This window comes from Hemitrygon akajei, chromosome 4, assembly GCF_048418815.1.
Source record: "Hemitrygon akajei chromosome 4, sHemAka1.3, whole genome shotgun sequence".
Classification (NCBI taxonomy): domain Eukaryota; kingdom Metazoa; phylum Chordata; class Chondrichthyes; order Myliobatiformes; family Dasyatidae; genus Hemitrygon; species Hemitrygon akajei.
The window spans coordinates 130,560,639-130,580,377 of NC_133127.1; the positions used below are offsets into that span (position 1 = coordinate 130,560,639).

General features: G+C 45.2%; 1 protein-coding gene across 5 annotated transcripts in view; it reads left to right on the forward strand.

Moving 5' to 3' along the window:
- Window positions 1-19,739, forward strand: part of mtmr2 (myotubularin related protein 2) — a 114,848-nt gene that overhangs the window by 60,573 nt on the left and 34,536 nt on the right. For 4 of the 5 annotated variants that reach the window (XM_073043301.1, XM_073043304.1, XM_073043305.1 and 1 more), the window contains 3 exons: window positions 3,990-4,091; window positions 4,545-4,628; window positions 9,732-9,881. In XM_073043301.1, coding sequence (XP_072899402.1) covers window positions 3,990-4,091; window positions 4,545-4,628; window positions 9,732-9,881 — 336 coding nt within the window. The remainder of the gene's footprint in view (window positions 1-3,989; window positions 4,092-4,544; window positions 4,629-9,731; window positions 9,882-19,739) is intronic. The other variant, XM_073043302.1, reaches the window with a different exon arrangement.

Here is a 19,739-nt window from a genome sequence, read left to right on the forward strand (position 1 = left end):
TGCTGAAGGAGGTGTAAAAGAACCCAATGGTAACAGCAAAAGACCTGTGGAAATCTCTAGAACTTGCTGAAGTCTCTGTTCCTGTGTCCACTATAAAAGAAACACACAGAACAAGAATGGTGTTCACAGAAGGACACCAAGGAAGAAACCACTGCTCTCCAAAAAAAAAATGCCTGCACATCTCAAGTTTACAAAAGACCACCTGAATGTTCTACAACACTTCTGGGATAGTGTTCTGTGGACAGAGGAGACAAAGGTTGTACTTTTTGGTAGAAATGCATATTGCTATGTTTGGAGGGAAAAGGGCACTGCACACCAACACCAGAACCTCATCCCAACTGTGAAGCATGGCGGAAGGGACATCATGGTTTGGGCTGCTTTGCTGCCTCAAAGCCTGGACAGTTTGCAATTGTTGAGGGAACAATGAATTCAAAATTGTATCAAGACATTTATAGGAGAATGTCAGGGTAGCAGTCTGTCAATGATCAGTCAAGACAATGATCCGAAAGATGAGTAAATCAACAACAGCAACACACACAAAATGTTGGAGGAATTCAGCAGGCCAGGCAGCATCTATGGAAAAAAAAAGTAGAGTCAAAGTTTCAGGCCGAAAGCATTTTGTCTGTATTGCTTGGATTTCCAGCATCTGCAGATTTTTGCGTTTGTAAGTCAACAACAGAATAATTTAAGAAGAAGAAAATTTGTGTTTTTGAATGGCCAAGTCAAAGTCCTGACCTTAATTCTATAGAAATGTTTTGAAAGTACCTGAAGCAAACAGTTCATGCAAGGAAGTCCACCAGCAGCCCAGAGTTGAAGCAGTTTTGTAAGGAGGAATGACCTAAGATTCCTCCAAGCTGTTGTGCAGGACTGATCAACAGTTACTGGAAATGTTGTAGTTATTGCTGTACAAGGGAGTCACACTAGTTACTGAAAGCAAAGGTTCACATACTTTTTCCAACAAATACATGTAATATTGGATCATTTTTTTCAAAAAATAAATGAACGAGTATAATTTTTGTGTTATTTATTTAATTGGGTTCTCTTTATCTAGTTTTGGACTTGTGTAAATATCTGATCACATTTTAGGTCATATTAGGTCATTTAGGTCATGCAGAAATAAAGAAAATTCTGCAGGGTTCACAAACTTTCTAGCACCATTCTATCTATCTATCTATCTATCTATCTATTTTCTGTGCACTTTCTGAAACAGCAACTGTGTTTATGAAATAGTTTTCCTAGTTGCTATTTGATCAGCTTCCAGCTCTGGACATTCTGCAGAAAAACTGAAATGCACATTTCCTGTTTTTTTTAAAATGACTGCCATGGTATTCCAGACTGCTACAGAAAGTGGAATTAAACTCATTTGTGTTGATGACCCAGAAATGGAAGCTGAGCAGGAACAAATAATGCATATTACTGCCACAGTATACTGTCCAGGAAAATGTAACCAGTGGGGCAAGAGTATAAGGTGTTATAAAGACTCTTCATTTTAACTGCTAATTAGAAATCCAAATCATGGCTGCTGAAGTAAGTTAGCATAGTTAGTGTAGAACAGTACAGCACAGGAACGGGTCCTTCAGCCCACAATGTTGTGCTGAACTAATTACATTAGTAATCAAATACCAAACCAGACTAATACCTCTATCTGCACAATAATTCATATCCTTCCATTTCATGCACGTTCATATGTCTATCTAAGAGCTACTCTGTTACATTTGCCTGCAGCATTACTTCAGGCAGCACATTCCACCCTTTGTTCTAAAAAAACATTTGCCCCACACATATCCTTTGAATTTACTCCCTCTCACCCTAAGAGCATGCTTTCTGTTGTTAGATATTTCAAATCTGGAGGAAAAAGATATTAACTTCCACTTTATTCATGCCCCTCATAATCGTATAAACTCCCATCAGACCTACCCTCAGCTTGGTCAAGAGAAAATGTTTTTTTAACTTCTCCTTATGGCACATGTCCACTAATCCAGAAAACATTCTGATAAACATCTGCATCCTCTCCAAAACCTCCACATCCTTCTTGTAATGGGGCAGCTAGAATTGGTTGCAATACTCCAGATGTGGCCTAACTGGAGTTTTATCAAGCCGCAACATAACTTTCTGACTCTTGTACTCAGTTGCTCGACTAATAAAGGCAAGCATGCCATGTGCCTTCTTTACCCCCATAAGAAACCGTGCAGCCACAGCTATGGACTTGGAGCTCAAGATCCCTCTGCGCATCATCATTCTTTAGGGTTGCACCATAAACAGTGAACTGTATCTTTACATTTGACCTACCAAAGCTCAACACTGTATATTAGCTGGGTTAAACATATACCATTTTTTTTCACCCATTTTGCAATGGATCCATATCCCATGCTATCCTTTGTCAGACTTGCGCTATCCAGAACACCACCAATATTCATATTGTCTGCAAACTTACTAACCTATCCATCCAGGATATTTATGCATATCACCGACAACAGAATTCCCAGTATGGATTCTTGCGGAATGCAACTAGTCACAAACCTCCAACTAGAATAAATCCCATCAACCAATACCTTCCATCTTCTATAGACAAACAAATTCTGAATCCAGCTGGCCATGGATCGTATATTTAGTTTGGATAGCCTCCCATGAAGGATCTTGTCAAATCCATGTAGATAACATCCACAGCTCTACCTTCATCAATCATTTTTGTTACTGCCTCAAGAAACTCAGTTGTTAGTAAGATTAGTAAGACACAGCTTGCCCTGCACAAAGCCTTGCTGACTAGGTCTATTAGGCCATTGTTTTCCAGATGCTGATGAATCCTCTCCAGGATTCTCTACTGATATGAGACTCACTGGTCTATAGTTTTCAAGATTATCCCCATTTCCCTCTCGAATATTGGAACAATATTAGCTATTTGCTGGTCTTCCAGGACCTAGTCTGTGGCCGGGTAGGATGTGAAGATGTTGGTCAAGGTCCCAGCAATCTCATCTCTGCCCCTCTTAACAACCTGGGGTATATCCCATCAAGCCCTGAGGACTTATCCAACAATGTTCTTTAAGAGGTACAACACTGCATCCTCCTTTATCTCAAAATGCCATAGCCTGTTAGCATGCTTCACACCGATTTCTCTACCCTCCATGTCTTATTTCTTGGTAAACTTGTAGAATCTTTGAGTTAATTGACTTCCCTTAAAACCTCCTGATAGAAAATCTGAATGTTTGAAGAAATTTATCGCCATTGTAGAATTTGTATCAATTAACTATACAAGTAACAGCTTCCACAGTGTTTCGGAGTATTATATATGCAAATAACCTGTTATATTTAACTCTACCTTGCTGGTGGTCCTAACCAGTTTCTATAACTTTGCTCTTTGTTTTTGATGGATTTTCTAGTTCTGGAAAAGTAACTCTGTATATTTATTAAACAAAGAACTTCTCCATTTCCCTACAAACCGCTACAATAATTACCAATGGAAATGGAACTAAGGCAAGGAGTCAAACCTGGCCTGAAGACTAAACTTTAATGTTATGTAAAAGGCTACAGCCCTTTCATAAAGTTCAGTAAAGGATACAAATGTGATCTGCTGCCTTCACTGAAAGAAAAGAAATTGATATCTATCTTCCAATTAAGCCAATTTTTAGTACTGATAGCATGAACTTGTTAGGAAATTCCCAGCGTGTTCTTGAAACTTGAGGAAATAATTGAGAATCCTATGCCTCCTGATAGGGTGATTCCAGCTTTTCCATGTGGATCTTGGCAATATTTCTCTGAAAATCTAGGCTGATGATCTTCTGTTCTTTTCATTTGAAATAAGCATTAGTGAAAGTGTCCATGTATTCTGAAAAAGGATCAACTTTTAATTTGTTAGTTGCTACTAACAACACAGAGTATAGTTTTAAACTCAATTATGAAATAGGGAACAATGCTTACTATTAAAGAACTACTCTTTGTACTTTTGAGTAAAACTGTTGTCAAAATTTAATAATCCCTCCTTTCAATTGCAGGATATTCGGACCATCCGTTTTGCTCACAAACAAGAAGGTCATACTCGGCGATCTATTTTTGAGAACTTAATGAAATATGCATTTCCCACATCCAATAATTTGGTATTGTTTTCATATCTAATTCATGGTGTTCTCTGCATGCTTTAAAAAGCTTGGTGATCTAATGTAAAGAAGTAGTTAGGAAGTAGTTTTCAATTAGCCACATAAACAATATATCTAAACTATCTGCTAAGCAATGATTATTTTAAAAATATCAGAAGGTGCTTATTTTGAACCAATATCAATTTAATATGCTACAGTCCAGTCCTGTTCTAGTAAAAAAACACTAAATGTAAAACCCAAATTCATTACTTAATTCGTGTATGGTCTTCTAACAGAGATGCTGAGGCGTCTGTGATCCATAAAGATTCTTCACATTTGATAATGCAGATAAATAAAATATAACTGGACAAAACAAATCTTCTAATTTTAGTTCAATTAAAATGATGACTGTTTGGATGTTGTGGACTCTAATTCTAACATGGTGGCACCATAAGATTATTTTTTTTTCTTCAGCCATTATTTGCGTATGAATACAAGGAAATATTTCCAGAGGATGGCTGGAAAGTTTACGACCCTGTTGCAGAATATAGGAGAATGGTAAAAGCTTTTTCTTACTTGTTTACTGTAGGGTTTGCAAGTTCCATCTTGTGTGACCTATTGAACCTTGGTCAAAGTATGTGTGTGTGTGTGTGTGTGTGTGTGTGTGTGTGTGTGTGTGTGTGTGTGTGTGTGTGTGTGTGTGTGTGTGTGTGTGTGTGTGTGTGTGTGTGTGTGTGTGTGTGTGTGAGAGAGAGTGTGTGTTTGTGTCTTGGAATTTATATATATTTTTCCTTTATTATTTATTTACTGGATTTGTTTAGTAAGTTAACCTAATGATGTAAAGAGAATGCATTCAGTCCAGCTCCAGTTGTCAGCTTAAACTCTGATTTTTTAAAAAATCTACATTTGAATTTTTATTAGGGCTGCTATCCACTCAGTCTTTATATTAGAGGAATATATTTATGTGGAGTTACTTTCATATGTTTAAAGTTATTTATCTTGTTTGTTGTGCTTGTAATGTGACAAGTGAATAGAAATTAAAAATTTGCTAAGATCCCATATGTATTACATAGGAATTCAAATGAGTAATGGGAAATTATATGAGTATATAATCATTACCGATTATTCCACTTGAATGAATTATAATAAAATTTAAATCCACCTGAATGACTATCATTATGTCTGTTGTGTTTTACTGTGGTACACACTTGGCTTATTTTTAGAAACACAAGGACATGGTAAATATTTTAATTACCTAATGGTATGGTCTTGGGACTTAATGATCTAGACATGGATTGGGTGCCCAAAAATTGATATTGCATATACCAAGTACTGCACATTGGTCATGTGGTAGTGGCAGTGAATTCCACAGATTCACCAACCTTTAGCTAAAGAAATTCTTCCTCATCTCTTTTCTAAAGGGATATCCTTCTATTCTGAGACTCTGCCCCTGCTCCTAGATTCCTCTACTACAGGAAACATCCTCTTCACATCCACTCTATCTAAGCCTTTCAAAATTCAATAGGTTTCAGTGAGATCTCTCCTCATTCTTTTAAACTCCAGCGAGTACAGGCCCAGAGCCTCAAATGCTGCTCATACCTTAACCCTTTCATTCCTGGAATCATTCTTGTGCACTTCCTCTGGACCCTTTCTTTCTTAGATAACAGGCATAAAACTGTTTACAATACTCTAAGTGCAGTCTGACCAAATGCATCATTGCTTTTAAATTTTAGTTCTCTCAAAATCAGTGCTCACATTGCGTTTACCTCCCTGATTGCTCAACATGTAATTTACCTTTAAGGAATCTTGCATGGGAACTTCTTTGCATCTCTGATTTCTGATTTTGTTTTCCATTTAGAAAATAGTCCATGGCTTTATTAAAGTGCATGACCATACACTTAGGTACAATGTATTCCATCTGCCACTTCTTTGCCCATTTAAGTCCTTCTGCAGACTCCTTGCTTCCTGAACACTATCTGTCCCTCCACCTATCTTTGTATTGTCCACAAAATTGGTCACAAAGCTATCAATTCCGTCATCCAAATCAATGACATAAAGTGTAAAAAAATAAGCTGTCCTAACATTAACCCTTGTGGAACACAACTAGTCGCCAACAGCCAACCAGAAAAGGCAGCCTTTATTCCCACTCTTTGCCTCTTGCCAGTGAGCCACTCTTCTATCTATGCTCATATCTTTCCTCTTCTAACTTGCTTAGCAGCCGCATATGCAGTTCCTTGTCAAATGCCTTCTAATAAGCCAAGTAAACAACATCCACTGACTCTCATTTGTCTATCCTGCTTATTATTCCTCAAAGAATTCCAACAAATTTGTCAGGCAAGATTTCCCCTTAAGGAAACCATGCTGACTTTGGCCTATTTTATCATGTGCCCCCCCCCCCCACCCCCAATACCCCAAAACCTCACCTTTAATAATGGAGACCAACATCTTACCAACTACTGAATTCGGGCTATAATGTCCTATCTTTTGCCTCCCTCCCTTCTTAAACAATGGAGGGATGTTTGCAATTTTCCAGTCCCCCGGAACCATTCCAGAATCTGGGTATTCTTGAAAGATCATGACTAACACCTCCACTATCTCTTCAAATGCCCCTTTCAGAACTCTGGGATGTAGTTCCTTATCTACCTTCAGACCTTTCAGTTTCCCAAGCACCTTTAGTAATAGCAACTACATTTACTTCTGTCTCCTGATTAGATGACCAAACTAATTGGAATATCTGTTGTAGTTGTAGGGCACTTCTGGGTGAAAATGCTGATCTTATTTATGACTTGCCATATGATAAACCTGACCTGCAAGCAATCTATGTGGATGTTGGAGGACATTGTTTAAGACACTTATCCCTTTCATACAAATTAGTTGCTACATTGCTTTTAAGCTGCTTTGAGCCTTTGGGGCTTTTTTGGCTGTTTCCTCCATTTCACCACGAACTTTCCAATATCTGGAATTACTGTAACTTCGTGCTGGGACTGTATTGGAAATATTTTATTTCACCACAGACAATTTGATAGATAGTATCTTTGTCTCTGAAAGGAATCAGGATCTGCATCTCAAACTAGCAACAAACAGAAACTAGCAACTAGTACCACAGAAATGATCATTCACTTAAATCATTGCAAGCTTGCTGACAAGCCTGCCCCAGTGCACTTGGCATTTGTTGGTGTAGGCCAGTCACCCTTCATCAGAATGCTCTCCACTATACATCTGTAAAAACTTGGGAGTCTTTGGTGATGTACCAAATCTCCTCAATTATCTGTTTGAGGTTCTATTCACTTCATTTCATTCTTGCCTGTCCATTCAACTGGAACATACTTCTGGAAATGTTTTATTTTATCACCTGTTTTTTTTCTTGTTGATCCATTCTTGACACCTCCTTTGTTAAATGATAGATAGATAGATAGATACTTTATTCATCCCCATGGGGAAATTCAACTTTTTTCCAATGTCCCATACACTTGTTGTAGCAAAACTAATTACATACAATACTTAACTCAGTAAAAAATATGATATGCATCTAAATCACTATCTCAAAAAGCATTAATATCAGCTTTTAAAAAAAGTTCTTAAGTCCTGGCGGTAGAATTGTAAAGCCTAATGGCATTGGGGAGTATTGACCTCTTCATCCTGTCTGAGGAGCATTGCATCGATAGTAACCTGTCGCTGAAACTGCTTCTCTGTCTCCGGATGGTGCTATGTAGAGGATGTTCAGAGTTTTCCATAATTGATCGTAGCCTACTCAGCGCCCTTCGCTCAGCTACCGATGTTAAACTCTCCAGTACTTTGCCCACGACAAAGCCCGCCTTCCTTACCAGCTTATTAAGACGTGAGGCGTCCCTCTTCTTAATGCTTCCTCCCCAACACGCCACCACAAAGAAGAGGGCGCTCTCCACAACTGACCTATAGAACATCTTCAGCATCTCACTACAGACATTGAATGATGCCAACCTTCTAAGGAAGTACAGTCGACTCTGTGCCTTCCTGCACAAGGCATCTGTGTTGGCAGTCCAGTCTAGCTTCTCGTCTAACTGTACTCCCAGATACTTGTAGGTCTTAACCTGCTCCACACATTCTCTATTAATGATTACTGGCTCCATATGAGGCCTAGATCTCCTAAAGTCCACCACCATCTCCTTGGTCTTGGTGATATTGAGACGCAGGTAGTTTGAGTTGCACCATATCACAAAGTCCTGTATCAGTTTCCTATACTCCTCCTCCTGTCCATTCCTGACACACCCCACTATGGCCGTGTCATCAGCGAACTTCTGCACATGGCAGGACTCCGAGTTATATTGGAAGTCTGATGTGTACAGGGTGAACAGGACTGGAGAGAGTACGGTTCCCTGCGGCGCTCCTGTGCTGCTGACCACCGTGTCAGACCTACAGTCTCTCAACCGCACATACTGAGGTCTATCTGTCAAGTAGAAATTTCACAGAAGAAAAAAGAATATTGAAACAATTTTAGGCAGTGGACTTTTTTTCTGGTTAGTTGATTAGGGAACAAAGCTAGAGCTGTGGGTAAGAAATGTGTGCCTGAGCTTGTAAGTAAGTCTACTCATGATGCTCCAGCCTTCAGGCTTGTTAAGTTATCTAGTCTTTACCTAGTTTTATGGTTAATCTACATTCCATTATTGACATTATGAACAGGAATTGTGTCAGTTTGCCTAATGTTCTGCTGGCTCTCTACTGTACCTTGTCAGCTCCGTGATTCCTCCAGCATCCAGAGTTGAATGGACAATGGACCTTATCCAAAAAAAAACTGTTGAAAGTTCGATAATATATTTGCCTACACAAGAGACTGCAGATGCTGGAAATATGAAGCAACACACACACAATACTAGAAGAGCTCGGCGGTTGAGCAGCATCTTTGAAGGGAAATGAACAGTTGATGCTTCGGGCTGAGACCCTTTCTGAAACTCTTCATTTTCCTCCATAGATAATGCCTGGCCATAGATCCTCCAGCATTTTGTGTGTGTGTGTCTTGTAATGTCTTTGCTTCTGCCACAAATTCTGTTACCACCATTCCTCCTGTTTCATTCTCCACCTAGTGGTTCAAGCTGTACTAAACAGTTTACAATTGTTATGTAAAGTATACTCTAAATTCTATTTCCAGCCTTGCATCATCTCACAGTAAAATTGTCTGTATAACTCTTAATAGTATTATCTGTCACTACTCCACATTAGCTTATTTGATATCCTAATTACCATTTCTATCAGTTTCAAAACTAGTGACGCCTGTCTTTTCCACGTATCCTCCATTTACTATTTATAAATTCCAATTTATCCAAATCTTGCATACTACTAGTCACACCCAACACAATCTTTCAGACCCCACCCCATCTCTATTCCTTTAATCATGAATGACCTTCTCCTTTTCCACCCAACTGTTATTAGCAATGACATTCACTGCCTTGGCCAGCACACTTTGGAATTTCATAGCCTTTGTGACCAGTCCTCCTGTCCCCTTTCAATTTTTTTCACCCCACCAAACTTCTCTCCTGTGCTGGGTGACGCTTTAGATTGGACAATTTTATAAAGCTCATGTTTTGATGAAGGGATTTGTGACTTTAAGCAACTCTTTTCTTCTACATGGACTGTTAAAAAAACTTTTAATTTATGAAGAGTCACTTTTTCTGTCTATTGTTTCAGGGTCTACCCAATGAAAGCTGGAAATTGAGTAAGATAAATGAAAACTATGAACTTTGTGATACTTACCCTGCTGTACTGGTTGTCCCTGAAAATGTCCCAGAAGATGAGTTGAAGAGAGTAGCAGCTTTCAGGTCAAGAGGCCGTCTACCAGTAAGTACAAAAGTATGATTGGATATCAGTAGACACAAGATGTATTGCAGATGCTGGAACTCTATAGGAGGGGGGAAAGGATCAGCCATGATTGAATGGCAGAGCAGACTTGATGGGCCAAGTGGCCTATTTCTGCTGCTATGTCTTATGGTCTGGAATAATGCACACAATGTGCTGGAGGAGCCCAGCATGTCAGGCAACATCTATGGATGGGAGTAAGCAGTCGATGTTTCAGGCCAAGACCCTTCATCAGCACTGGAAAGGAAGGGAGAAGTCAGAATGAGAAGGCGGGGGAAGGAAAGGATGAAGTACAAGGTGGCAGATGATAGGTGAAACCAGGAGTGGGGGAGGAGGTGAAGTAAAGAGCTGGGAAGTTGATTGGTGGAGATATAAAGGGCTGGAGAGGGGGGATATCTGATGGGAGAGGACAGAAGCCCATGGAAGAAAGGGAAGAGGAAAGAGCACCAGAGGGAGGTGTGAGCAGGTAAGAAGAGAAGATGTGACAGGGAAACAAGAATGGAGAATGGTGAGTGGTGGAAGGGGGTGGTAATTACCAGAAGTTCAAGAAATCATTCATACCTTCAGGTTGGAGGCTTCCCAGACAGAATATAAGGTGTGGCTCCACCAGCCTGAATGAGGCCTGATAGTGGCATTAGAGGACGCCACAAACTGACATGTCGGAATAGGAAGTAGAATTTAAATTGAATCCCCTATCAGAAGGGTCTTAACGCTCTGCTTCTTTCTGGACAACAGACCCAACCAGTTCCTCTTCAGCACTCTCCTCTATCCGGCCAAACTGCTCCTCACTCTCAAAAATTTCTGCTTCGGCTCTTCCCACTTCCTTCAAACCCAAGACGTAGCCATTGGCACTCACATGGGTCCCAGCATGCCTGCTTTTTCATCAACTATGTGGTACGGTCTATGTTCCAAGTCTAAACCAGCATCGCTCCCCAATGCTTGCTATGCTACATTGACTACTGCATTGGGATTGCTTCCCACAATCATGCTGAGCCCATCAATTTCATAACTTTGCCTCAACTTCCACCCTGCCCTTTAATTTACTTAGTCAATTTCTGACCCCCTCTCCCCTTTGTTGATCTCTCTCTGTCACCTTCTCTGGAGACAGTCTGTCTTCTGATATAGAACATAGAAATCTACAGCACATTACAGGCCCTTTGGCGCACAGTGTTGTGCCAACCATGTAATCTACACTAAAACTGCCTAGAATTACCCTACCGCATAGACTTCTATTTTTCTAAACTCCATATACCTAAGTGTCTCTTAAAAGACTCTATTGTATTCGCCTCCACCACCATTGCTAGCAGTGCATTCCACGCACCCACCACTCTATGTAAAAAACTTACTCCTGACATTCCCTCTGTCCTTAATTCCAAGCACCTTAAAACTGTGCCCCCTTGTGTAAACCATTTCAGCCCTGGGGAAAAAGCCTCTGACTATCCACATGATCAATGCCTCTCATCATCTTATGCACTGACTCTCAAAGCTATCTTGAATATACCACTTCTAAAAAATGCCATTCCCTTTTCTTAGTTCTTCTGTCTCCGCTGCATCTTTACTCAGGATGAAGCTTTTCATTCCAGAACAACTGAAATGTCCTCCTTCTTCAATGAAAGGGGCTTCCCTTCCTCCACCATCAACACTGCCCTCACCGTTATCAATTCCATTTCGCGCACATCTGCTCTCACCCCATCCTCCTGCCGCCACACCAGAGGTAGGGTTCCTCTTATCCTCACCCCACAAGCCTCCACATCCAGCACATAATTGTTAGTAACATCTGCTATCTCCAACAGGATCCCGTCACCAAGCACATTTTTCCCTCACCCTGCTTTCTGCTTTCCACAGGGATTGCTCCCTATGCGATTCCCTTGTCCACTTGTCCCTCTCTCCCTATTTATCTCTGTCCTGGTACTTTGCAAGCGGAACAAGTGCCACACCTGCCCCAACACCTCTTCTCTCATTACCATTCAGGGCTCCAAACAGTTCTTCCAGGTGAGGTGACACTTCATCTGTGAGTCTGTTGGGATCATCTACAGTATCTGGTGCTCCCGGTGTGGCCTCCTGTATATCACTGAGACCTGACTTAGATTGGGAGACCGCTTCACTGAGCACCATTGCTATGTCTGCCAAAAAGTGGGATTTCCTGTTGGCTACCCATTTCAACTCCAATTCCCATTCCCATTCCTACATGTCAGTCTATCACCTCTCAACTGCCACAATAAGGCCAAACTCAGGTTGGAGGAGCAACACCTTACATTCCATCTGGGTAGCCTCCAATCTGATGGCATGAACACCGATTTCTCAAACTTCTGGTAATTACTCCACCCACCCCCCCCAACCTTTTCACCATTCCTCATTCCCATTTCCCTCTGTCACTGTATCTCCTTACCTGCCCATCACTTCTCTCTTGAGCTCCTTCCCCTTCCCTTTCTTCCATGGTCTTGTGTCCTCTCCTATCAGATTCCCACTTCTCCAGACATTTATCTCTTTCACTAATTGACTCACCAGTTCTTTACTTCACCACTCCCCCTCTCCTGGTTTCACCTATTACCTGACACCCTGTACTTCTTCCACCCTTCCCCCCTCCTCATTCTGACTTCTTCCTCCTTCCTCCTTCCTTTCCCTCCTGATGAAGGGTCTTGGTCTGAAACTTCGACTGTTTATTTCCATACATAGATGCTGCCTGATCTGCTGAGATCCTCCAGTACATTGTGTGTATTGCACTGAATATTAAGGTTTCATAAATTAGAATGCCCAGAATGTATTTTTGAAGATGTGGAATGGTATCTTCCATTCCTTGCCTTAGTTCTACATTTAATATATAAAGTAGTTTTAGTTTGCTGTGAGGTTATTCCTGCCCTGGTGAGTATTGCAGAAGGAGAAATACTGAACTTTGAATCAATAGGTTGTCTGCCACTGGCTGGATTTATAGAAAGCAAATTTAGGGCATCAAATAAACTCCCCATTCATTTTTGTAAGTGATTGACATTTGTAGCAGAAAAGCTGAAGAGATAAAAATATTGAAAAAATGAAGGAAACTACTTACAAATATTTTAATTAAATATAAATACAGCTACAGTTTTCTCTTTTAAATATGAGACTGAACTCAGAAATATTGATAAAGTTGCAGTTACCATATTGCAGTTACCATACTTTGAGATCTTTGTAACTTATACCACATTTACAACTGTTTTTTTCCTTTGATTACTGCTTTAATTTTCAGTCTGAGTGTAGTTTGAGTTCTTTCCAGTTTCACACTTCTTAATAAACTGATCACGTGGATTTACCTTGTGTGTGTACAATGTCCTGTGTATGTTACTAAAAAGGGCTTCTTTGGTTTGTTACGAGTAGGGATGTTTCTTTGTCTGTTAAATGTTTCTCTCGCCGTTGTTTCGCTTTAGAATGGCTGATATGGTAATTGTATTCATTTGTTAATGGGGAATGTTATTGTGTTTTGTGAGGCTGGGAACTTGGGGGAGGGGTTGCGCGGGCTTGGGGGTGAAGGGAGTCGGGAGGGAGACGCCGAGGAAGGAGGACGTGCGCTCGGAAGACCACCGGGGAGTCCGAGGTGGAAGACGTGGAAGTCGGAGGCAAGCGACGAGGGGTCGAATGGTTCGCTGGTTGAGCTCCAACAAGTGCACGAACTGACTGAACTTTGATAAGTTGGCGCCTTTTGTTTTTTTCTTGTATATATATATATATATATAGTATTGCCTAATACTCTTTTAATTTTAGTAAACTCTTTAAAGTGTATTTCATACCGGTATTTGTTGTGGGTTTGATACTGCTGGCGGGCGCGAGGCATAAACGCGATTCTCACAGCACCTGCGTGTACGGGAGGTGGGGTTGGTGAGTGGCTGGATCTCCTTTTCCCCTAGACATATACCAGCCTTTTGGGTAAGTGTTACATTTGTGGGGTGCTCGCCCGGGATTGGATTGTCAGGGGGCTGTGGAATCGCGCAGGCAGCAGAGCGGAGATGGACAGGGATAAGTTTGTTAACTGGTGCGAATTGGAAGATGTACCGGTGCAGTATGCCTGTGTAGTGAGTGGAGTGGATTTTCGAGTTTCGGGAGACGTGTTAGTGCGGGGGTTAAGTTTGGTAAAAGGTATTGGGCAGGTAGAATTGGTAGCTAGACGGTGTGGTAAAGAGGTGGAGTCTAGCTGGGTGTTGGTTTGTACGAGTGCTGACGTCAGGATGTTGGAACTGCCGGTGACGGTCAGTGTACCGGGGGAGGAGGGGCTGTGGGGGCTCCACCCCTTCTCCAAGGATGAGGCTGAGGAGACATCGGAGGAGGAGCTAGAGCTAGAGGAAAACCCCGGAGAGGTGGCAGGCACTAGCAAAGGGAGGAGGGAGGAGGGAGTCGTGACTAGGCCCCGCCCCCCAGGTAGGGGGGAAGCCTCGGAGCTGGCAGCCGCACTTAACTCCCTGGTGGGAGTGGCCGAGAGGCCACGGTTGAAGCTGGGGGTGTTCTCTGGAGCCAAGCCTACTCCGGATGGGGAGGTGGACTATGAGATCTGGATCGAGCATACGTCCTTGATGTTAGAGGAGTGGCCAGGCTCGGAGGAGGAGAAGAGGCAGTGATTGGTGGGAAGTTTGAGGGGTTTAGCAGCTAAAACAGTCCGGGAGTTGAAAGCTGAAAAGTCTGGGGCCTCAGTGGAGGAATGTATAGAAGTTTTGGAGGGAGCGTTTGGGTTGTCAGGGGAACCCTGGCTGCTTTTAGCAGAGTTCCAACGCCTGGAACAATGGAGACGGGAAAAGCTCTCCGAGTACATATTTAGGATGGAGGGGATGCTCTCGGGGCTGCGGGGCCGGGGGGTAGTGAAGGCGCCGGACGTGGCTAGCGTGAGGATGAGTCAGATATTCAGTGGCTCTCTGGAGGAGGACAAGGTGGTGTGGACTATCCGGCAGGCTTATAGGAAAAGCCCTCCTCCATCGTTCGGGCCACTGATTAGAGGGGTGCGGGAGGAAGAGAGAGCGTTTGAGCGAAAAAGGGGCGCGGGCCTACGGGAGCGATCCTCAGCGATACAGGAAGTGGTGGCTGGGTGGAGGAATGACAGCCCACCGGGGGGTAGAGAACCCCCTCTGGAGGGCAGGGACAGGGGAGGTACCCACTCTCAGGGGCGACCAGTGCAGTGGGTTGGGAGCGGGAGTCGTCCTGGGAGAGGAGGGGCGGCAGGCAGCGTGTGCTTTAACTGTGGGAAAGAGGGGCATTTCAGGCGGGACTGTGGGCGGCCGAGGGTGTGCTATAGCTGTGGAGAGGAGGGACACTTCAGGTGGGATTGTGAGAGACCAGGAGTTCCGCGGAGGACAAGCCCCCCGTGACCAAGAAGGGGGAGGTGTCGGGAAACTTAGGAGAGGCTCAGTGAGGGAACGGACTGGAGCCTCTGGAGGAACACGTTCCCAGAGATCAGCCAGGGGACCACCAGGTGCCCAAGCCTCTATTCCAGATGGGCTGGTAGGACCCCGTGCCAGTGTGGGTCTACGGATAGAGGGAGTTTACACAAAAGCCGTACTGGATACGGGATCGCAGGTGACCTTATTGTACCGGTCTTTCGACAACCAATATCTAAAGCATTTGCCCGTAACCCCATTTGACGCCCTGCAGATTTGGGGTGTGAGCGAGGGTGACTACCCGTACGATGGGTACCTATCGGTGAGATTGGAGTTCTCGGAGGGCGATGTGGGAGTGTCCGAAGCTATTGAGACGTTGGTGTTGATGTGTCCTGACCCGGTGGAAACCGGTGGTGCTGCCCTCCTGGTGGGGACTAATTCCCCCGTTGTGCGACGGCTCCTGGGAACTTGTAAGGAGAAAGCGGGGGAAGACTTTCTGGAGACCCTCTCGGTGCATCCAGTGTTTCGAGCAGTGTTTGAAGAAGGGGTGGCCTCCCTAGGACTGGACCCGGAGTGTAAACGAGGGACGGTGTGGTGTACGCAGGCGAGGCCCAAGGTGATCCGACCCGGGGAGGTAGCACTAATGATGGGGACCCCCAGATTCCCAGGAGTGCCGACGGGCGAAGCCCTGTTAGTAGGCGCCCCGGACGATCTTGAAGGGGAGACACGATTTCCGACGGGGGCGCTGGTGAGGCCCGAAGTGCAGAGACCAGGGGTGGTACATGCGAGGCGTATAGCTATAAGTGTCAGGAACACCACGGCAAGAGAAATCACCTTTAAGAGGGGAATGCCGCTGGCACATCTGTTCCCGGTGACGGTAATGTCTAGCGCACCAGTGAGGACCCCTAACGGGGAGGGATCGGAGCATCGGAGGGAGCTGACCGCTGAAGTCTTTAACTTCGGGGATTCCCCTGTGTCGCTGGAGTGGAAACACAGGCTAGTGGAGAAGATGCTGAAGATGGAAGCTGTTTTTTCTCAGGGCGAGTTTGATGTTGGCTGCTCCAAAAGCACTCGCCACACCATCCAGGTGACGGAGGACGGAGATGTTGAGGACGTGCGGCAGCACTTGTGCAAGTTGAAGGAGGCCGGAATCATAGCTGAGTCCCAAAGTCCTTATGCGTCCCCAATAGTGGTGGCACGGAAGAAGAATGGGCGAGTGCGCATGTGTGTTGACTACAGGACGTTGAATCGGCGAACTGTCCCTGATCAATATACTGTCTCAAGAGTCGAGGATGCGCTGGCCTGCCTGAGCGGTGCGAAGTGGTTCAGTGTGCTGGATTTAAGAAGTGGGTATTACCAGATCCCGATGAGTGCGGGCGATAAAGAGAAGACCGCTTTTATCTGCCCGCTGGGGTTCTTTCAGTTCGAACGAATGCCCCAAGGCATATTGGGAGCCCCAGCCACCTTCCAGAGGCTCATGGAGAGAACTGTGGGGGATATGAATCTGTTAGAGGTGCTGGTGTACCTGGATGATTTGATAGTGTTTGGATCGACTTTGGAGGAACATGAGGAGAGGCTGTTGAAGGTGTTGGGCTGGCTTAATGAAGAAGGGTTGAAGCTTTCCCTGGACAAATGCCAGTTCTGCAAGTCGTTGGTTAGCTACATTGGCCATATCATTTCGCGAGAGGGAGTGGCTACTGATCCAACCAAGATAGAGGCCATGACCACCTGGCCGAGACCCCAGAAAGTTGGCGCTCTGCGCTCATTTTTGGGGTTCTGTGGGTATTACTGGCAATTTGTGAAAGGATACGCCAAAGTGTGTCACCCGTTGACTCAGCTGTTGTGTGGCTATCCCCCGGTGGGAAAGAAAAGGACGGGGGACCAGAGGCAGGACGCTGGAGGATACTGGAACCCGGCGGAACCTTTTGGCTCGAGATGGGATGATCAATGTGAAGAGGTGTTCCGACCTTTGAAAAGGGTACTGACCCAGGCCCCGGTGTTGGCTTTTGCCGATCCCCAGAAGCCATATGTGCTGCACACGGATGCCAGCCGAGAGGGTCTCGGGGCTGTTCTGTTCCAGGAGCATGGCAAAGCATTGAGGCCGGTAGCCTTTGTTAGCCGAAGCTTGTCGCCATCGGAGAGAAACTATCCCACTCACAAATTGGAGTTCCTGGCGCTGAAGTGGGCGGTGGTGGACAAGCTGGGTGATTACCTGTACGGAGCCAAGTTTGAGGTGAGAACGGATAACAATCCTCTCACTTATATTTTGACTTCAGCGAAGCTGGATGCCACAGGACATCGGTGGCTGGCGGCCTTGTCGGTATATGATTTCAGTCTGAGGTACCGGCCCGGAAGCAAGAATGTTGATGCAGATGCTTTGTCTCGTCGGGAGCCGGGGGAACAGGAGAGGGACGAGGAGTGGGAGAGTGTCCCTGCCCCTGGAGTGAAGGCGATGTGTCAGTTTGCTATCACCGTGAAGGCCGAGGGAAGAGGGAGGCTGGAACGAGCCGTGGACCATTTGGGGGTTTTTGACGACGCCATACCCCTAGCTTACTGTGACCTGACCGCACTGCGGACTAAACAGTTGCCGGAACTGAGTCCGGGGGAAGTGGCAGCTGCTCAGCAAAATTGGCACAGTGTGGAGAGCGGTCGAGAAGGGGGATGGGGCGTTGGCTGAGAAGGCGAAACACCCATTCGTGCCCCTGTTGTTGAAGGAGTGGTCTCGGTTGAAGTTAAAGAACCAAATCTTGTACCGGGTAACGGCACCTCCGGACCAACCCCACTGTTGGCAACTGGTCCTGCCGGAGGAGTATTGGCAGGCTGTACTCCAGGCCCTACATGATGATTCTGGACACTTGGGGGTGGAAAAGACCTATGGATTACTCAAAGACCGGTTCTACTGGCCCCGGATGAGGGGGGAAGTCGAAGAATACTGTAGGGGTTGCAGTCGTTGCATCCGGAGGAAGACCCTGCCCGCGTTGGCGGCTCCACTGTCGCACTTGCAGAGTGCGGGACCTCTGGACCTGGTATGTATGGATTTTCTGTCGATTGAGCCTGACACCAGCAACACCGCGAATGTCTTAGTCATCACCGATCATTACACTCGCTATGCTCAGGCATTTCCCACTAAGGATCAGAAGGCGACGACAGTGGCGAAGGTGTTATGGGAGAAGTATTTTGTTCATTACGGCCTTCCCAGGTGAATCCATAGCGATCAGGGGCGGGACTTTGAGAGCCGCCTTATCCATGAATTACTGACTATGCTTGGGGTTGAGAAATCCAGGACTACCCCTTATCACCCACAGGGAGATCCGCAGCCAGAGAGGTTCAACAGGACCCTGTTGGATATGCTCGGGACGCTGGAGATTGGGCAGAAAAGCAGGTGGAGTTGTCATATTGGACAATTGGTTCACTGTTACAATTGTACTCGCAATGATGCTACAGGATATTCGCCCTATTATCTGATGTTCAGGCGGGAAGCGAGGTTGCCCATTGACTTGTGTTTTGGGGGTGAAGTGGGTGAATTACCTGGGAAGTCCCATCTAAAGTATGTGTCCGACATGAAGAGGGAGTTACAGCGGGTGTACGAGTTGGCCGAGGCGGCGGCTACCAAACAAAATCAGAGGAATAAGATGCGGTATGATCGAAAGGTGAAGTTTGTTCAATTATTGCCGGGCGACCGGGTCCTTTTACGGAATTTGGGACTCCCTGGTAAGCACAAGTTGGCAGATCGATGGGCAGCCAGCCCCTATGTAATAGAGAGCCAGATGCCGAACCTGCCAGTTTACTGGGTGAAACCTGAGGATGGGAAAGGGCCTATCAAGGTACTCCATCGGAATCACCTGCTGCCGCTGGGTCAAGCGGTGCAGGTGGATACGGAGCCAGAGTGGGAGGTTACGCCTAGTACAAGGACTCTGCGAGGGTGCGGAGAAAGGGAAGAGCCCGCTGCTGAAGAGCGGGGACGGGTCCCTCGTCCGGAAATGGCTACCGATTCGGAAGAGGACGACTCAGATGAGTGGCCCCTGTTCCCATTCGCTGGTGCTCCAGTACCAGGAGAGGAGGCTCCTGGCCCTTCCCATATTGAATTGGGTGAGAGGAGGGAAGGTCTTGAGGGTCAGATGGAGAGGCAGCCAATATTGGTGGGAGAGAGGGTGGAGCCCGAGCGTGTGCCGGAGAGATCTCAGGTGAGGGAGGACCCCCGTGAGGAAGGGGGTGAGGGTCTGTCAGGTAGACCTGGGGTGTCCGAGGCAGTGGGTTCGCAGGTGAAGAGGGAGCCCAGTGGGGCAGAAGGGGTATGGAGATCTCAGAGGATTAGGCGCCCCCCCCGGAGCGGTTGACATATGTGGTACCAGGAGAACCGAGTGTGATTTCTACTGCTCTGGGTAGTTATGTCACTGCTTTCTGCACCTGGGTTGGGTTTTGTGTGTTGCAAGAAGCTTTGGGGAACTCTAGTAATGCCATGAGGGCATGACATTTGCTGGTGGGGAGAGAATGTACAATGTCCTGT